The 18,288-nt window shown below is 46.2% G+C and overlaps 10 protein-coding genes across 10 annotated transcripts; 6 read left to right on the top strand and 4 right to left on the bottom strand.

Annotated features, from left to right (window-relative positions):
- Positions 1 to 732: 732 nt before the first annotated feature.
- FOIG_16494 (uncharacterized protein) lies at positions 733 to 2,208 on the top strand (the record flags this gene model as incomplete). The annotated part of the gene is made up of 4 exons (XM_031217955.1): positions 733 to 991; positions 1,044 to 1,346; positions 1,397 to 1,506; positions 1,576 to 2,208. 4 exons carry the CDS (start codon positions 733 to 735, stop codon positions 2,206 to 2,208), a joined length of 1,305 nt encoding a protein of 434 aa, XP_031052343.1.
- An 884-nt stretch (positions 2,209 to 3,092) lies between these two features.
- On the bottom strand, positions 3,093 to 4,244 carry FOIG_16493 (uncharacterized protein). Its single transcript, XM_031217954.1, has one exon. It carries the CDS (start codon positions 3,907 to 3,909, stop codon positions 3,322 to 3,324), a length of 588 nt encoding a protein of 195 aa, XP_031052342.1. The 5' UTR covers positions 3,910 to 4,244; the 3' UTR covers positions 3,093 to 3,321.
- A 2,913-nt stretch (positions 4,245 to 7,157) lies between these two features.
- Positions 7,158 to 7,376, bottom strand: FOIG_16492 (uncharacterized protein; the record flags this gene model as incomplete). The annotated part of the gene is made up of 1 exon (XM_031217953.1): positions 7,158 to 7,376. One exon carries the CDS (start codon positions 7,374 to 7,376, stop codon positions 7,158 to 7,160), a length of 219 nt encoding a protein of 72 aa, XP_031052341.1.
- Positions 7,377 to 8,391: 1,015 nt separating this feature from the next.
- On the top strand, positions 8,392 to 9,521 carry FOIG_16491 (uncharacterized protein; the record flags this gene model as incomplete). The annotated part of the gene is made up of 3 exons (XM_031217952.1): positions 8,392 to 8,845; positions 8,891 to 9,041; positions 9,092 to 9,521. The coding sequence occupies 3 exons, from the start codon at positions 8,392 to 8,394 to the stop codon at positions 9,519 to 9,521; spliced, it is 1,035 nt and encodes a 344-aa protein (XP_031052340.1).
- Positions 9,522 to 9,784: 263 nt separating this feature from the next.
- On the bottom strand, positions 9,785 to 10,045 carry FOIG_16490 (uncharacterized protein; the record flags this gene model as incomplete). The annotated part of the gene is made up of 2 exons (XM_031217951.1): positions 9,785 to 9,897; positions 9,946 to 10,045. The coding sequence occupies 2 exons, from the start codon at positions 10,043 to 10,045 to the stop codon at positions 9,785 to 9,787; spliced, it is 213 nt and encodes a 70-aa protein (XP_031052339.1).
- A 1,453-nt stretch (positions 10,046 to 11,498) lies between these two features.
- On the bottom strand, positions 11,499 to 12,321 carry FOIG_16489 (uncharacterized protein; the record flags this gene model as incomplete). The annotated part of the gene is made up of 2 exons (XM_031217950.1): positions 11,499 to 12,045; positions 12,101 to 12,321. 2 exons carry the CDS (start codon positions 12,319 to 12,321, stop codon positions 11,499 to 11,501), a joined length of 768 nt encoding a protein of 255 aa, XP_031052338.1.
- Positions 12,322 to 12,950: 629 nt separating this feature from the next.
- FOIG_16488 (uncharacterized protein) lies at positions 12,951 to 13,400 on the top strand (the record flags this gene model as incomplete). Its single annotated transcript, XM_031217949.1, has 1 exon — positions 12,951 to 13,400. The coding sequence occupies one exon, from the start codon at positions 12,951 to 12,953 to the stop codon at positions 13,398 to 13,400; it is 450 nt and encodes a 149-aa protein (XP_031052337.1).
- An 802-nt stretch (positions 13,401 to 14,202) lies between these two features.
- FOIG_16487 (uncharacterized protein) lies at positions 14,203 to 14,637 on the top strand (the record flags this gene model as incomplete). Its single annotated transcript, XM_031217948.1, has 2 exons — positions 14,203 to 14,434; positions 14,483 to 14,637. The coding sequence occupies 2 exons, from the start codon at positions 14,203 to 14,205 to the stop codon at positions 14,635 to 14,637; spliced, it is 387 nt and encodes a 128-aa protein (XP_031052336.1).
- A 1,402-nt stretch (positions 14,638 to 16,039) lies between these two features.
- Positions 16,040 to 16,357, top strand: FOIG_16486 (uncharacterized protein; the record flags this gene model as incomplete). The annotated part of the gene is made up of 1 exon (XM_031217947.1): positions 16,040 to 16,357. One exon carries the CDS (start codon positions 16,040 to 16,042, stop codon positions 16,355 to 16,357), a length of 318 nt encoding a protein of 105 aa, XP_031052335.1.
- A 6-nt stretch (positions 16,358 to 16,363) lies between these two features.
- Positions 16,364 to 17,476, top strand: FOIG_16485 (uncharacterized protein; the record flags this gene model as incomplete). The annotated part of the gene is made up of 2 exons (XM_031217946.1): positions 16,364 to 16,658; positions 16,716 to 17,476. The coding sequence occupies 2 exons, from the start codon at positions 16,364 to 16,366 to the stop codon at positions 17,474 to 17,476; spliced, it is 1,056 nt and encodes a 351-aa protein (XP_031052334.1).
- Between the last annotated feature and the right edge of the window lie 812 nt (positions 17,477 to 18,288).

Raw genomic sequence — 18,288 nt, 5'->3', positions numbered from 1 at the left:
CTGTCGGTCAAACACAATGTTCTCGATATCTTCCAAGCATCATTAGAGGAAGGCGTGATACCGAAAAAATGAAGACATGCTCGAGTCATCCCGCTCAAGAAACCAGGAAAAGACGACTACACGATTGCGATAGCCTAGAGACTGATCTTTCTTCTTCCTACGCTGAGCAAAGTGCTGGAGTCGGTGGCTGCTGAGAGAATGTCTTATGCGATAGAGGCTCACGGGCCTTTCCCGACTAACCATTTCGGCACGCGAAAACAGCGCAGAACAAGCGCTCGTACTCGTGCAAGACCATATCTTCTCAGCCGCTCGCCCCACGTCGTGAGTCTGGCCAGTTTCGTTGTCAAGGGAGCATACATTGGCATGTGCAAAGTGAGGTTGTTACAACTGATGAAGGCACCAGGGGTCCCAGACGATCTCCTGCGTTGGGTGGGTGCATTTTACTCTGAGCGAACGACAACCATCATGATTAATAGATATATGTACCAGATCATGGAAGACACGCCTATTGATGAGTGTTTGTGTGGACATGTGAAAGAAACGGTAGAGCACTTCCTCTTCCGATGCGTAAAGTGGACGACACTGCGCGACGGGGCAGGAGGCTGGGTCTTGGGGTATAAATGGAGGGTCTCCTCCTAACCTGACCTTTCAACCTCTCACAAATTCTTTTCTTTGTGATTATCGAGTGCCTTATTCATTCACATAAGGGCCACCGTAATTCATTCATTTAAGATGGGCCTCAAATTCAAGCCTTATCATCCTAAGCAAGCCAAGCAGAGACGCTCCACACTTGCTCCGACAAGCACTACAAGTGTTGGCAGTCTCCCTCCACTATCCTCAGTTGCTGGCCATAGATGTTCTCATATTGATGAGAAATTTATTGCAGTGACTATCACAAATAGAGATGAAAACCCTTATTTTGATTTTCCTACTACAGAGGAATGGTTGGATTACTGTTTGCCTACATCAGAAAATCCAGTAACTGGCGCTGGTTAGGATAACCTATACCTTAGATCTTAACGACCACTACTAACGTCTTATAGAATCTACTATCGACCCCCAACACACCAGCCGGGATCTCAGCTGCCATGGTTATCGGTATAAGGATGATGAGCCAAGACAAAGGCTTCCAGCGGCAATTGCCACAATGCCTTTAACCTCCGAGCTGAACATTGAGCGAGAAGCTTATAATATCAACACCTCTGAAGAAGAGAGCAATACAGAGATCAGTTCTGCCGACCACACTTGGTCACCAGATACAAAAACCACTCCATCAATGGCCTCAAGCATCAGTACACCTTTAGCAACCTCACCACATTACCAAAAACAAATTTGCAGAAATCAAGGTAAACATATCCAAATTAAGGACTATAGGAATATCACTGACAACTATAAGATGCCTTCGTTAACAACAATGACAGCATGCAAAATACTAGCCTCCAGATAGCTGATTTCAATGTATCTAATACTATATCCTACGCTACGCTATCTGGAGAGAACCATACAGTATTAGAGTCTCAAGAGCCCTCATCCTCTACCCCAGGCAACAGATGAGTCAGCTTGAATGATATGAAGTTGCGCGCCGTTGCAGCAGCAGCAAATAGTATGCTGGCTGGCGCCACAGAATCCAGCATCACGACAGAGCCTGGCATCACGATAGAGCCCAGCTCGGTCATATCCTCATCGATAAAACGTTCGTTTTCAGAGGGCGGCGCAAGTCTTTCTAGCTCAGATGTTTGCCACTTATCGAAACGACTAAAGCTCACATCAGCGTCAGTTGAGAAGGCTATTTCAGCGCTACTTGATGCCCAGAAGACAACCACCATCATAGGAGTCAAGTTGTACCAGGACCAACCACATAGCCTGAAACCAGACGTCAGCGTCCAGTCTATGTCTGACACCATACATGTGGCTGCGGATGGAGTGGGTGATGATAGCGGCGACGATAGATCAAACACTGGTTCTAGCTTTGATGATAGTGACAGCGAAACCGAGCTCACCATCTCACAGCCCCAAGGTTCCCAACAAAGAAGTACTCAACGTCGCAGGTGGACTGAGAAGGAAGAGAAGCTCCTTCGGGCATTTAAAGGCACCCAGAAGAGGACCGGAGGCACGCCATCAGACTATCAGATTGCAAATAGTTTAAATCGCACAGAGAGTGGCGTAAAGCAGTATTGGGATATTATGTTACAGAAGAAGCATAGATGAGGACATCAACAGACGGACTTTACTATGATTATTGGCTATGACTCTTACCAACCGATTACCGCTGATATCAGGTGCTCTTCAAGGTTCTTTCTAGGCTAGGTTACTCGGATTATCATGTTGCTCGAGAATGGTCAACCTTTCTTAACCTTTATCAGCCACTCTAAACCAAAACTTCCGTGATAATCTCAGAACTCGTATCTCACGTGTCTCAAAACAAAACGACCCTTTTCCTCACGACCAGTCGGCCTCACCCCAACTAATAGTGCCTTTGGGCAAGCGTGGTTACTTCTTCAGCATTGTCGTACCCGCATGAAAAGTGTCTTTCGTGTGATCCCGCCACATCGTACTCCGTCGATGGTGTACAGAGAACAGCAACCTGCGTTGGGAATTCTCTACGAGCACGAACGAAGAGGTCAAATTGGCAGGCATGTCGATAGCGTTTATGAGAGTAAAGCTAAGGGTCTGCGAATTTGCCCGGTCTCTCGTCCCTACATACACCTGCTACTGTTGTTTATATTGCGCAGTAGTGCTGGGTGAAAATGTATTTTATGAGACTTGGTTATTCATTATTGAGATGAGAGCTCTTCTCGGGTTTATATCTCTAGATAGTTTCATCTAGGACTTTGAACTTTAAATCTAGGACTTTCAGACTAACAGTCTGAATCCTGAAGATAAGGGGGATTCCCGGATTTTCCAACAGCTACTCACAGCTGCCTTTTGCATCCATCTCTATAACCTTCCCACGTGTGAGAGTAGCTTCTGCTGGACCATCCAATACTCCCTCGTTTCCCGTGTCGGCACGGATTGTAACTACAGCTGCCCGAATTTAAGGCCGTTCAGCGGATCACGGAAGCGGAGCTCTTCAGAGGCATGTCGGCGCGTCGTGCGACTTGGCCGTGGCCAGAAAGCATAAGGAAGGACGAGGCATCGTGTTCCAGAGTCAGGAAAGCGTCCCCAGCAGGAGCATATTTCAACAAACAAAAGCATATAAACCTCAAATCGGCCTTCTTCGTTGCGATATAGCCTCTGCTCCTCTTCCTTGCTCGCTAAATCCACTATTCTATTATCTAGATTGAGGTTGTTGTGATAACATCAACAGACCTGACTTGCTAGTTACCGTAAGTCATCTAAGTCTCTCTCATGTCCTGCATCTTTGCACGCCACAAGATACTCATCGAGATTCTTCCAGAGTGGGTTCCTCGGATTGTCACGCAGCCAATCTTGACAGCGCAGCTGAAGGCTGTAATAATCTGTGCTCTCAGACAAGGAGTCTGGAGACAGTTTCGTAGTGCCCAGTCTCCTAGCAACATCGTTGAGTATGCCTTTGAAATGTTTGGCTCCAGTCCTCCCAGTCCACCCGTCCTGGATAATATCCCCAATAACCTCAGCACCTTCTGCAATAGTCCATTGGCCAGCCTTTAATGCATGTCTTGTCCGGATAGCTTCTGAATGCGACTGGAAACCAGCAAAAGGATCTATGCCTGAAAGAATGAAATGCAGACATGTTGCCAAATCAAAGTGATCCGCTATCACATCATTCTCTGTATCAGAGAATGAACTTGAGCCAAAGTCAAAGACCTTCAATGTGCCAGCCTTGTCAACACCAAGATTTCGTACCGCAAGATCTCCATTGATAAAGCCGATATTTTCTAGCCAGCTAACAGCATCAAGCAACTCTAAAACCCATCGGTTTCGATCCATAGGCCTTGCAACTCACCAAACTTTCTCCAAGAGATCGAGTCTTTCGAGGAATAAACAATTGACGCTGCTAGGTTCAAGTCTTTTGACAAAGTTGCGGTGAGGTTGGACTTGCAGTGCATCATAGACCGCCATCTCCTTTTCCATGGCAATGAAGCTTTTGATAGAAAGGTCCCAGCAATGAGATAAGGGTATGCCTGGGGAAACTTCATACTGGAATGGAACTTTCACAACAATATCCTTGTCAATGCCATAGGTCATCCCTTGAGATGACCCAGTGCTAAGGAGTTCCTCGGGGACATTTAGGAAAGGCAATATGATAGACATAATACTTCGTGGTGCACGTAGAGAAGCGATAAGACAGAACAAGGGTGACAGCGTATTAATAGAGGAGGCACTTCAGTTATGCAATACTCGGTATTTACTTGACATGATATCCTGATACATTGCATAAACCCCGCATCAGCTTTCCACTCTTAGTTCGTTCCTTTGCCCGCCGCGACACAGTCGTCACACCATTTGTTCACTCTGTTGTCAGAAATTGAGTGATTGTAGGGTGGGTTATTGCACGTCGGACCGTTAGGAGCGCTCGCGCAAGGGTATATTTATTCCACGCCCTGAGATCGGTGACCGCACTTCCGGTAGACTGTGGCAGGTGCTGCTTTGATACACATGTTGCGTAATGGAGAAGTAGTTTCCTTTTGCTGGGGGATAAATGTCAGAAAGATAAATAGTTGAACACATGTAACTTACAGGTGATTCTAAAGAATGATTCTTGTGGCAAGTAAGGGAGAAGTATAGCTTAACATCGATGCATCTCGGGGTATTTATACCTATTTTCAACTCTTGATACAGATATGTACGGCCTCAGAATGATTGCCTAACTAAGTGAGGGGATAAATGCAATATCTACTATACAAGGTAGCTGCCTTGTCTCATGACCCATGGGTGCATATTATGGATGTAAGCAAGTATACTGGAGGAGGTGTATGTCTAAGTGCGCAGGGACAGCCCACTTCTTGACCTGCATTACATGATGCAGTGTAACCACAATATGGTCCAATATGCCATAGAACACAAATGGGGAAAGGCTCGATGTGATCAAGTAGAGCTGTGGCTTAACCATGACTGGCAATATTGCAGGTAGATAAAAGAGGATAAGACGCTCCTTCGGCAACTAAAGAGCGCCTAGATGAGGAATAAAGGCATACCATTAAACTGTGAGATTGCAAACAGAGAGCGGCATAAAGCAATATTGGGACATTATGAAGAATGGAGGGAAATATTGATCAGAGGATGTTACCAGAGGCAAGGTTTCATTTATCTAGCCCGCGAAGATCCAGCCCAGATTAATGATAAAAGCCGATGCTCTGGAGGAATGTCTGAAAATATTGGCAAAATTTCTTTCCCTTGCCTGGAATTGAGTCGGAGGTCGGAACCGATATCCGAACTTCCAAGCCTTGCATGGCCGAGGGGGTTTTCTTACGCGACTGTTTTGGGCTCCTGACTGTAAAAATATCAACAGATATCGCCGGTGCCCGATACGTAAGCAAATAGAACAGAGGTCTACCAGCACTTATTACCCCCTGGTATGAATCACGGAAGCGGGATGCCTCGGAGGCACACCCAGCGCGCCTGATGACATCAGGAAATGAGGAATGAATTATTAAGTGAAGAAGCAGCCAACATGATGGGAGAGTTAATCTGACAATGAGTTGCCGACGTACTAGCCTAATGTAGGTATAGCTCGGAAAATCCCGCCGTCACATCTGCATAAACAAACAAGGTAATATTCCTTTCTTACGCCTTCCTATGCAAAGATCCCTTAAAATTGCTTTATCCTAGACTCTTTGCTGTTAATAGTATGCAATAGAGTGAGATAGTTAAGTCTAGTACCTAGGAATATCCGTAGTATAAATGCATTTCCAATACTGGTCCAGACGATCATGGTTGCTCCTTCCCAGTGCCGTCACAAGCACCGCAGGTAAATGTAGTGCCTGCTTTCTTGCCTGTGCCGTCGCAGAGTGTACAGGCTGAATCCGGCATGATAAATAAATTGATAGAAGGAGATGAGGGTGGTGAAATAAGGGTGGTGAAATAAGGATGGTGAAATAAGGATGGTGAAATAAGGATGATGAAATAAGTAGTAGGGGTCGCGGCAACGGGAAACTGGAAGAATCACGCGCTCCTTATATAGATCCGGCCGCTGAGGGGTCGGTGACACGTGACAACAGGTTTACCTGTTTGCCACTTCTCATGGCTTCGCCGTTTCAAACTTGAACTTATTTTTCCCCAATCAAAATGAGCCACAAAGAAATGAGTTTCTCACCCGACACAGATGAGATCATTGTAAGTGGGCGAGTCTAAGTCAGCTTCGGATATTCTAACACTGTTCAAGAATCAAATACAATTACTCCACAATGATTTGGAGCAATCTCGACAACTGTTTAAATCTTCCTACCAGAACTTTCGAAACCACATACAGCGAACAGAATCTCTTATCTTACATCTCATGCAGCAGCTCCAAGTACCCGTTCCTCAAAATTATGCGGCCTTGGAAACTTTACCAAACTCGGTCTCGACCGAGGAAAGCTCGGTATCGACCGACGATGAGCAGGATGAGCAATCGAAACGAGATCCGAAGAAGCCGACGAAGCTGAATGGAATGCCTTGTCCGCACTCAGCTTGTGAAAGCAGTTTGAAACGGTATACGCGACCAGACAACCTCGAACGACACTACACCAAGCGTCAGTTTCCTCATCGACCCCACCTCCGCGTGATTTAACTCATAGCCCAGATCTACCGTGTAAGGAGAAGTGCGAGGGCTGTGAAGATAATATTGTGTGGCAGTATGATCGACAGCATCATATAGAACGTTGTCTGAAACCCAGTAACCATAACGGTCTCGCCAAGGCTTCGAAAGATTGGCACAACGCTCTTGGTCTGGCCCGAATCGATCTGCACAAATCCAAACCCAGAAAGAAGCAAAAACGAGCGACAAAAGCGACAGCACGGCCTCGCAAGGCTCCAAAGCTCGATAATGTTACGGTCAACGTCAACACAGAAGAACGGAACCAAGATACTTCAAACTCCCCGGCCCACAGCATCCCCCGAGATTCGCACATTCCACATCAAAATCAAGATGCTCCCGATCGAGCCCCAATGAGCAATTCTTATACAATTGAAGACTGGCTGTTCCATATGACCACCGACGAGATACTATTACATATAGAGAGAGAGTGTCCTTGAGTTTATTTGTGCGATATATCATCTATACGTCCCTCGTGGCTGTCTAGATTCGATTCGGAGGGGCGCTGGTCGCTGGCCATATCGTGGGCCTGATCGCTGTTGCCTGCAGACGTTGTTTTGACTTGCTCCTTTTCGTTCGTAGTGGTAGTCGTGGTGATATGTTTTTGGGGCTGGGCAACCCGACGATAATCTGCTCTAATTGCAATATCCGTTCCAGCCATTATATTTGTTATGGTGCTCTGCAGTGTAGACGGGAAAGCCATTGGAAACCAGTGTCTTGCTTCATCAGGGATCGCAAACCCGAACAATACACCCTTACCGTTCATCATCTGCCAAGCACATCGGCCATCCACTATAGCACTGAACCTGTCAGTAAACGCCCAGATTCGTGGTAAATACAAACATACAAACCGCCCAAATCGATATGGTAGGGACGCTGCTGTATGTCATCCTGCTGTAGAGCCTTATCAGACACTTCCAACAAGCTGTTATCTGAATCCTTTGCATTCAAATGGTGAAGATGTGAGCCTGAGTAGAGAGTGGCCTTGGATTCGCTTGACCAGCACCAAACGGTCAAAATTCGCATACTTTTCTCGTCTTTTCGGTTCACGATGGAGTGTTTCTGTCGGGTTCGGCCGAATACACGACAGAATATAAAGACCGGTTCTGGCAGGACTGCTTTGATAACGTCGGGGATAACATTGGAGACTAGCTAGCGTAGGTCAGATGCGCGATGCCACAAGGATTATTGCCCTTACTCACATCATTTCGCAGTACAGCCCTAAAAAGGCTGAATCCCTCCTCTGAATAGAAATTAAATTTTTTGTTAATAACACTGTCCACTAAGGCACCGAAATGCGCGTCTTGGTGCACTGAAAATCCCACCGCTGATATTTCTTCTGTGACGTGAGCGATATTTGATGACATTGTTACTTGAAGGTTAAAGAATAGCGGGACTGCCCAACAGCAGGAAGAGGGGACAGCCTGATAACCACGTGATACGTAGACAAAATACACCTAAGCATAATCTTATCAGTTAATTAGCTTATCGTTATCACATTATTGCCTTATTGCCTTATGGCCTTATTGCCTTATTGCCATATCCTTGTATCCTCTTATCATTATCACCTTATCGCTTTATTGTTATCTTACTTTATTATCTGCTTAGTTAGTTTGCAACCTTTAAATAAATATTTCTCTCCTATATAACCTCTGCTACACTCTTTAGTTTCAACTATGAATGAAAGACAATCAATCAGTTCTCAACAGGGGTCTTTCTCCCAATTTCAGCTCAATCCCTCAAGGCCAGTTAAGCGACGGAAGCCACCGGCACAAATTCAGCAACAATTGAAGGATTCTATACCTAAAACTGAGGACGAGTGGCAAAGTGCCAGAAGACGACGTAGGTTCGTCACCGTGGAGGACATTAACATATGGATTTCAAACCTTATTCTCTTGGATGAAGCTTTGCCTGATGGTATACGGAGGTTTATCAATGTTGCAATCTTTTGCGTAGAAAGTGGTAAAGATGAAGTTGTGGCTCATCGCAATTATGAGGCGCGCGTGTCTGCTACATGCTCGGTTATAAGTATTCGGAACTACGCTTGTCTTGTACGAGGTGTGATCGCTTTGATCGATCAAGTGTACCCACAATTACGGCACCGGGCCTTTGAGGCTGTGCTACTATACGGTAAGTTATTATATTGACTTCTCTTCTAGCACTGACAAGGAGAAGCACCTCTAAACCTGGCATCTCTGGCGGCTTATAAACAAGAGCCAGACCAGTTCAAGTCACACTTTCAAAGCATTAAAATTCTCCCCGAAGAGCATGCTTCACAGGCACTTTATATTCCTTTTCTTGTCGCATATAAGCTCTCAAACTATTCGTAGGTATTTCTCTTCCTACGCTTGTGCCGCTCAATTAACCATAAAACAGGTACGAGGAGGTTTGCAAAGCTCTTGGTACCTACACCCTCCCGAGGACAGAGTTCCTCAGGTTTGTCTCGGTGATCGAAAACCAAAAGCCAGTACCCCACATACTTCCAGCTCCCACAAAGAATCGCTACGACCCAATTCGTGACAGATGGGCGAAAGGCGACATGGATATATATAAACACATCAATACCGAAGCAATGTTTGCTATTCCCGACTCAATGGCAGATTACAAATGCTTTAATCTTTCAGAGACAATTCAGCAAAAGGCATCCGAAGCAGCTGAGGAGCAGGATGGTTGCGTACCCCTGGATATCCCTGGTGTGAGAATCTTCAGGTTTGATTGGACTTCATACCACGACGCTGTGAACAGCCCGGTTCTGGGATTGCTGGTACGTAAGCCTATAGTAGTTCAGGACCAAGCTGACTTATAAGATCGAATTGGGTTTCATCAGCTCCATAGATATACACTTAAGCAGGATCTCAGTCCGTCATGATACTGGTCCCATTACCGTCCGCCCTAATTGGCTGAAGGTTATTGTGCCTCTTATTCCGTCTAATGAGCCGGCGGTAATGTCACTGAGCAGTGAAGGCTTCCACAGAGACGTCACATGGGACACTAAATCAGGCTTGCTTCTTGGGTCAGGCATAACACACTCGCCATCAAGAACCCTCCATTATATTTCATTTTCTATTCCTACTTTGGGGTAGGATGATCGTATTTATACCCTGTTTTGTCTGCACTGACAACTATCACACTGGCTCCTTGTTCCTCTGTCACGGGATCGTTGCCTTTGCTCTTGCCAGCTCCTTAGATTGTGAGAATTTAGCAAATAAAATAGTTGATTTAAAACTTACCGGATGAATCACTTTCATATTGAATGTTTCCTCCTTTCTGCGACTGATCTTTCGCTCCTCCTTTCTGCGACTGGTCTTTTTCGTTCGGAGTGTCTGCCATGTTGATTGAATGTTAAAGACAATTTTTGTTGTAACAACTGTACCTCTTTTATACTAGACAATTCTTGTCTTTACTGGCCTTCCAACATGTTCATGCATTCCTGGCCATTACCGCTATCTCAGGTCGCATAATGGGCTGCTTGAGGAAAATGAGGAAAATGAGGAAAATGAGGAAAATGAGGAAAATGAGGAAAATGAGGAAAATGAGGAAAATGAGGGAATGAGGTGGGGAAGTGAGACTAGCTAACCAACTTTCGATCACTTGCTCAAAAGATTCCTAGGTAGGACTAGCTTGACATGGGACCGCTGAATATTGCAGACTAGAGGCAGGGTGTGTGCATAAACCGAAATTAGAACTAGTGCTTTAAATACTTGTGATCTATCACCTTAATCGATAACATCAACTACTTAAAGAAGTGTGCAACCCGGCAAGGCGACTGCTTGTAGGCCTCACCGACACTGGTTCGCCAAATAATTCAAGCCTGTCTTTCAATCAATCTTTTTCCTGCAATCCTCTCCTAGTTCCTTGGACAACAAGGGCCGCGGCGCATACGATACAACTGGTGCCCCGAAGCCTCCCCCAAGGCCTAGACCAAATTGAGATGTCGCTATCAAAAGATGGTACAATTGTTTTGGCGGTATGCCTTCCAATAATTCTCATCCTCATTGGCCTCTTTCTTTATCTTGGCTTCTATTATTATACAAAACTACGAAAGACCTCAGAGGCGGATGAGTACCCCCTCCGTCATTGCACAAGTGCCTCAAACTCCCAATTCGATGAAGCACATCTCAAGAAGGAGGAACTGTCCTACCTAGCGTCGTTCTTGTGCAGGTCCTCCTGCCGTCTGAAGGTGATTAGAGAGATCGGCAACAAGCTAAGGCCACAAGAGCGGATCCCTGTAATTGGCATTGCTGGGGGACTTGCCACAATTACACTATGGATGGCGAATAGAGGCATTGGTGAAGGATACAATATCCTATCCGATGGCACTCGTTACAAAGTTGTGATAAACCCAAAACCCAAGAACGTTGACGGTGGCGTTCTCCTTTGGGATTTGAACCTGGCTGAGACACAGAGTTGGAAAACCGCTCAAAAGCCGGTCTTAATAGAACCAAAGGATCCTGAACATGACAGAGACTGGCCAGATATGGCACCGAGCATCACTAGCAACATGGCAACCATAGTTTTACGAGTGCTTATACGCCAGGAAGAAAAGGAGACGAATATTCCCATCGTTGGGCCACTCTGAAAGAAGAGGAATGCTAGGAGAAGGAATCAAGAAAACAAGATAATTCAGGGAGGTTCACAGAGAGTTGAAGAGAGTTATATAGTATAAGAGATTTATTAACGAGTGTGAGAGTTAATTAAGTTAAAAAATAAATATAATAATACTTAAAGAAAGTCATTGGTGAGAAACCGAAGAAAGGAAAGACAGAGTACCAGTTCCAAACCATCACGAATCAGAGGAGGAAGAGGTGGGGGGGTAAATCATTTCCGGGGAGAACTGACGGTCAGGGGACTGGTTCGGACTGTTGTTCTTCATCCAGTCAGAAACACCAGCATAAGACTGACGTTGCATTGGTGGAGCCTGGATATTTGGCTTTAGGAGCTGCTGAGGCTGAGATTGCATTGGTGAAGCCTGAGTATTCTGCACCAAATTGACCTGGCCAGGCAGTCTAGTGGACAGAGGTCGCATTGGTAGAGCCTGAGGCTTGACCAGGCCAGGGCCAGGGGTTAGCCATAGCTCTGGCTGGGCCGAAGTATTGGGTTGATAACGTTCGCGAACATATCCAGTCCCGAGTTGAAGCTTCTGTCTCACAGTATGAGCCATAGATGGAGGGATAAACCAACGGTTGCCACCGACCAAGAACCCAAGAATAGATTCATACTGGATTGTCGTGACCTTCCAAAAGTCAATAGGTCCGAGATCAGAGGATGTATCAACCAGGTTTGCTAGGATAGCAGGTAGGGTGTCTTCAGATTCGGACCAAATGGCCGACCTGGCCAATTGCGCGGTGTTTGTGGCAGTAGGCTACAAAGATCTCGATCATGTACTGACGGAGTATCTCAACGTCGTCTTCAAGATGTTGATGGGGCATTCCAAGGGTTTTGCGACATTTGTAGATTTTGTGCAGGATAAACAAGGCTGGGGGCATTCGACTACTTTCTTCGAGAAAAGATGAGACGGTGCTTGTTGGATACAGCAATCGTTCCATACTTGATAGCGAAGCATAAAAGCCTCCGTAGCCCCCCGTGTTTTCAATCAGTGAAGACATAGTGGTAGTTCCTTAAATTGAGAGTGGAAGAAGGAGGAAGTTTAAAGTGTGTGCTGAGATTGGTTTGCAGATGTAGGGTTGACTTAACTCGTCTCTTTATACTTCTCAAAATGTGCCTAAGCTAAGGGCGCAGGAGGCAAGGGAAGGTGGGGGCACGGAACTAGTACCCCTACGAGAGTTCCTGGGTAGAAACCTCTGGTCTTGACGGGGAAGTCTGCCGAGGTGAGGTTGGTGGCGTATGGTCTTGGTAAGGGTGTGCAAGTCTTGTTCCACCTGCAAGTCAGCAGTCTCATTTTCTTGTGATCGGACAGGGCCCTTGCTACTTCCTTATAACTGGCTGAGTAGGTTTTGAGTCTGTCACAAATAGCTGACCCCCCCTCGACAAACCAGTTTCAGTGATCTCCCGAAACTTCTGTCACTCATTTTAGACCAATTGCCAAGATGGTCAACTACCTCCAGACGTTGAGACCGGACGACCAAGGCCTTAGAGGCGTTATTCTTTCAGTGTCTTCCCTCCGACGGGCACTTTCCCTAGAGGTCACGAGCCGATACATGGTGAAAAGAGCGACGAAACACCCCCTCTTTCATTTGTCCTCAGGCAAATCCATATCCTTCGCAATTATTTCAAGATGCCACTTATACATCTGGAAGACGACATTAAGAGTCTTGAGAGCTACGTCGATGGGGTCTACTTTATGGCTCTTAAGTACCATTACCAGTTCAAGGTCATTGGAAAAGACTCCCCAGCGCCACAGGGACAAAACAGCCTGGCTGCCATCCTAGCATCCTTTGAACAGCTGGATGCTGACCTACATGTGGACTGGCATAAAGTCTCGGCAATCGATTTCAGCATCAATGCTGGTATCAGGCTTGGCGCTGTTGGATGGTACGCCTTTCCATCTTTTGCTGGCCAGCACATGCTTGAGATCGGGACAGCAATTGCCCGCAGGCATTATCGTCTTGCTGAATACGCACCAGAGTCACACCAAGCTCCTCCACGCGCCAAGTTCGACACAGAAGCAGACCACAATATGGAAGGCCACTATCGTGATGTCCAAGTCGAACAAGCCGAGCCATGATGGGCAAAGGGACAAGAGAACAGTTCTCGGGGGCGGTTCTCAGCTTGGGGTTCATTTTCTTTCTGCAATTAAGGTCTTTCGACCAATTTCATAATATATACTACTCCTTAACCACCAAAGCCCTTAAAATTTCAATCCTTTCCACTGGTTTCTCGTGTGCGTTTCTCAAGACAGAAAATACACCCTCTCGATCTGTGTCGGTGTACCGCTCGTAGTTTAGATACGGCTTTAGGTAATTAAAGGCATGTGGGATCGATGGTGCAGGGTCGGCATGCATGGGCTTATGCCAACTATCGGCTTTGTTTGCATACTCGCCTACAAGCTTCCTTAGTGCTGATATTCCCTGCTACTGACCCCCGATCCTGGTGCCGTAACGCTGTAACGCCATATCTCCTCATTTTCCTCATTTTCCTCATTTCCCTCATTTCCCTCATTTCCCTCATTTCCCTCATTTCCTCAAGCTCTTGCAAGGTCCGTGCGTTCTCAATTCCACGCTGCCCCCCATTTGCACGCCCCTTCCTCGTAATCTTGCGTCCCGATTGGCCGATCATATCAAATTGCACTTCTTACAGTCAGTTTGAACATCATCATTCAAAAAGGGAATACATTAATAAATGTCATTAATGTCAGGTGCTACTTAATATGAGAATAGTCAAAGTTTACAAGACTTCAATAAGAGAAGCTTTCATATTACATCTAATTACAATCAACAGTCCACGAATTACATACCACACTTTTGTAAGCCACAGCACGAGATTATTTTATATATATAAACTATTTCTTACACAGACACTAGGACAAAATGGCCAACGCTTGCGCTCACCAGTTCCGAATGATCAAGTCAGATAATACTTTGGTTCAGTGGATTTGCCAGCACTGCCGCTCTGGCCCTCACTGGATGATCTGGGAGTGCACATACTGCAAGCTACATCTGTGTCAACTTTGCAGCGGTGATGATCCTAACCCTTCGGTTGACTTTGCCTGGGGGGGTTTCCTATGTATGCGTATCTTCCATAAGGGAAAAATATCTAAAGGTAAGAGATATTAAAATTTGAATTGAGTTACAATCTGATATTATTTAGACACTGTAGAGAAATTCGAACATCCGACGCAGGAGCAGTGGGAGAAATATCTGGGGATATGTATCCCTGAGGCTAGCAGGGAAGAATTTCTTGTCTATGTCACCCCTGGGTTCGAAATGAAGTGGTTGGCATCGACAGTTGGCTTTATGAAATGACAAGCCAGGGCATTTGTACCTATGCCAAACTGATGAGGCTGTTGACTTGCAGTTGAGATAACAATATATACACACCCCTTCGGCATGTTACAACTCTCGGTCCTTTGTGCAAGCCTTTTTCATGTTAGACCAGCGGTGAACTCTACAGGCCATGGCACAGGGTTATTCTCTGCATCTGTGCCGACCTTGCACGGATTGCTAGGCTTTTGAGGCCTCCAATTAGGTATTTAAAGCCTGAAATGTCATGTCAAGAAAAGACAGATCATCAAACCACCTTTTTTTCTCACAACAATAAATCAATCGACCAACGATGCCACCTGCTCTGCCCGGAGTCGAAGGTACTGTGGTACTAGACCCTGTCTTCCAATTCCTTGGTAAGATTATACTTCTCATTGTTTTAGAATACGCTTACCAGTAGAATAGTAGAGAATGGTTTAGAGAAGGGAAAATGTACGAAGTTGAAGATATCATCGGACCTTCAAGATTCAAATTTCTATTCTTGGATCCCAGTGAACCAACTTCTGTGGATTATACCTGAAGAGGTTCAAAATTTAGCGAATTCCAGTCGCTGTGATCTTAAGAAAGCCAAGGGTTTTAAGGAACTTCGAACCCCGGTCACAAATGAGAGAGATGAAGGGCAATGCATTGTGGCAGTGGAAAGTAGAAATTGGTACCTAGGGTATGATAACGGGGAGCTTCATTATCAGTGGAAGGAGCGTAAATAAGCTTCCTGAATGGAAATCTCTTCACATCCTTCTCACTTCTCCTTATTTAATATATGAATAAGAAATCGATTAAAGAGTGGTCCGTTTCAAAGAGAGAACTATTTATAAAGTATGGTCTGATTTGTCCTTCATTTACGTATGAAGCTCAATTGATGACATGCGATTTGGCAGTTCAATCAGCGCGACAGTGAGAACAGAACAACGCCAGTTTGAGACCATTCTTCAATGAGAAATGGAGCATGCCAGCTCTTGTTGCAATCACCATCGCCGGCCCTTAACTGTTGTTTGTACAGTCACAGGAAATCATCATAGCTCTGGACGAAGTAGGCTGGATCTAGTAAAGTAACAGAGTCGTTTCCTTCGTCGGTTCGTGTCAGCCTACCAGTTTCACCCCTTCCCTTGACTCGCTTCAGCTACCTTATTGTTAAAATTAACCGACCCCACTTTCTGACTGCGCACTAGATCGCCGCCCCCTATAACACTGTAATGATCATGTGACTTCGCTGCGGTTTCGCGTTATATTTAATTAGCGACACCCCTCTCGTACCGAAAAACTTCAACAACAGCGAGAACGAAATTTTTGAAAACAACAGCTATTTACAGCGCCGCAACACCGCTCCGAAAGGTGAATTGGATAGCCCATTGTCGGTCGCATTGCCCAGTGCGACTCAGGCATCATGGCGACCCCGTGGCCCCAGGACGAAATCTGGCCCACTGATTACCGAGAGCACGCCACAAATTTGAGCAAATATCTCCAAAAGGCACTGTCAGCCATCGACAACGGCGATGGTCTACCCGTTGCATCCCGAGGAGTTCGAGTTGCCCTCATTGGGGCTCTCACCCTCATCGTCAAAATGCAGAGCACGCCCGATCTTGGTCACGTCTACGAAGCAGTGAAAATCGGCCAAGTCGAAACAAAAGCCGCAGCTGAAAGCCTAGCGCATCACGTCAACAGCCTCAAAAATGAGCTCAACGAAACAAACACCAAAGCTTAACAAACCATGGAAGTAGTTCAACGTAATTCAGAAATTGCGATGGACGCAAAAACGGCCGCGAAAGAAGCCACGGAAATCGGTAAAGCAATAATGAAAATGATTAGAGACATGAAGCTTGTAAGCCAGCAGAACCAAGCCAACGCCATGCCTACCTACGCCAACGTGATGGCGAGGGGAGGGCTGGCGACAAGCATACATAACCCACAGAACCAGAAAGCATCACCTGTCCAGACCGTACGCGAGATTATCATCAACATCAGAGACCCTGTCACTATAGCCAACATCAGAGCGATGAGTCCCCGTAGCCTTAAGTCACATGTAGACCTCGCAATCGCATAAAGCAGCAACAAACACATAGAGAAGATCAAGGTAGTATCCTCCAATCAGCTCAGGAGCGGTGACTTGAGCATCAAGACGGCCACTTCATCGGATATGGTAGCGCTTAGACAGTTTGCAGAAGACTGGGAACAAAGGATCGGAAACGGTGCCACTGTACGCATTCCGACGTATGGTGTCTTGGTATATGGTGTATGCACTAGTTCGATGGATATGGATAACTTCGAACTTATTAGAGATGGGTTATTGCAGGATAATAAGCCTTTCATACCAACTGCGGAGATCAAGTACATAGGCTGGCTGACGAGATCTTCGTCCTCTAAATCAGCATCTTCGGTCGTGGTCGAGTTCACACGACCGGAAGATGCGAATAAAGTTATTGATGAGGGCCTCATTTGGCAAGGCGAGGTGTTCCAATGCGAACTCTATGACAGACAGTGCCGCGTGAGACAATGCTTCCAGTGTCACAAATATGGCCACATAGGAACCCAGTGCAAGGCAATAATAACATGCGGCTACTGCGCGCAAGAGCATCCTACCCGGGATTGCCTAACCAAGAGCGATAGGGATGCACCACGGAAATGTGCGGCCTGCAACGGTGTACACGAAGCCTGGAATAACCAATGCCCTGTCAGGAAGCAGGAGGTCAATAAGGCCAAAGCGGCCTCTAAACTGCGGCCCAGATATCATCTAGAGCTAGAAAGCTTCGTTACCAGGATATCTACCGGAACCAGAACGCGGGAGCGGCAAAATAACACCAACACAATCACCAGGACAGGATGACCTATTTTGGAATCAGGCCGACCCCAGGATGCCAGTTCGACCCGGAGCAGGTCGCCTACCAAGAGGCTACAGAAAAGAGCGAACCCTGGCAGTGACCAGGTGGCGTCAGATAATCCCGATAACGAGATCGTCGTAAACATGGGGAGCCAGCGGCCAAGACGAATGGCAGCCGCTTCTAGGAGGGTCTTGGAAGCACTGGATGTCAACAGACAAACCACACAGCATGGTTAACAGATGGAAATCGACGACCAAGAATGTTAACACAAAATACTCTTACAATACTACAGTATAACGTCAGAAAATCCAAAGACATAGTCATGGCCACGCTCTTACGAGATCCCGACATAGGATGATACGACATCCTCGCTATCTAGGAGCCTTGGAAGAACCCATTCGACACGATAACTCACCACCCAGCCAAGGATCAATTTCACCTATGCTACCCAGACAAAGACCAAACCCTTCCAGCCAGGGTCTGCTTTTTCATCAACAAGAGACTCGATCACTCCAGGTGGCACTTTGAAGAGGCAAACAGAGATCTCGGCTCACTAAACCTAAGACTTGGAACAGAAGAAGAGCAACGGATTATGGTTCACAATGTCTACAACCCGACACAAACCGCAACCGAAAGAGGGAGCACGCTACCCCTTCTCGGCAAAGCACTGGAACAATCATCCCAACATGAACAGATCATCATTGGCGACTTCAATCTACACCACGAGCTGTGGGGAGGTGACCGGGTCCAGCGAGCGGATCCTAATGCTGCCGAGCTCATCACAATCATCGAAGATCACTGTCTCACGAGCAATCTT

This window comes from Fusarium odoratissimum, assembly GCF_000260195.1.
Source record: "Fusarium odoratissimum NRRL 54006 unplaced genomic scaffold supercont1.85, whole genome shotgun sequence".
Lineage (NCBI taxonomy): Eukaryota > Fungi > Ascomycota > Sordariomycetes > Hypocreales > Nectriaceae > Fusarium > Fusarium odoratissimum.
This window is presented reverse-complemented; position numbering and strand designations above follow the sequence as displayed.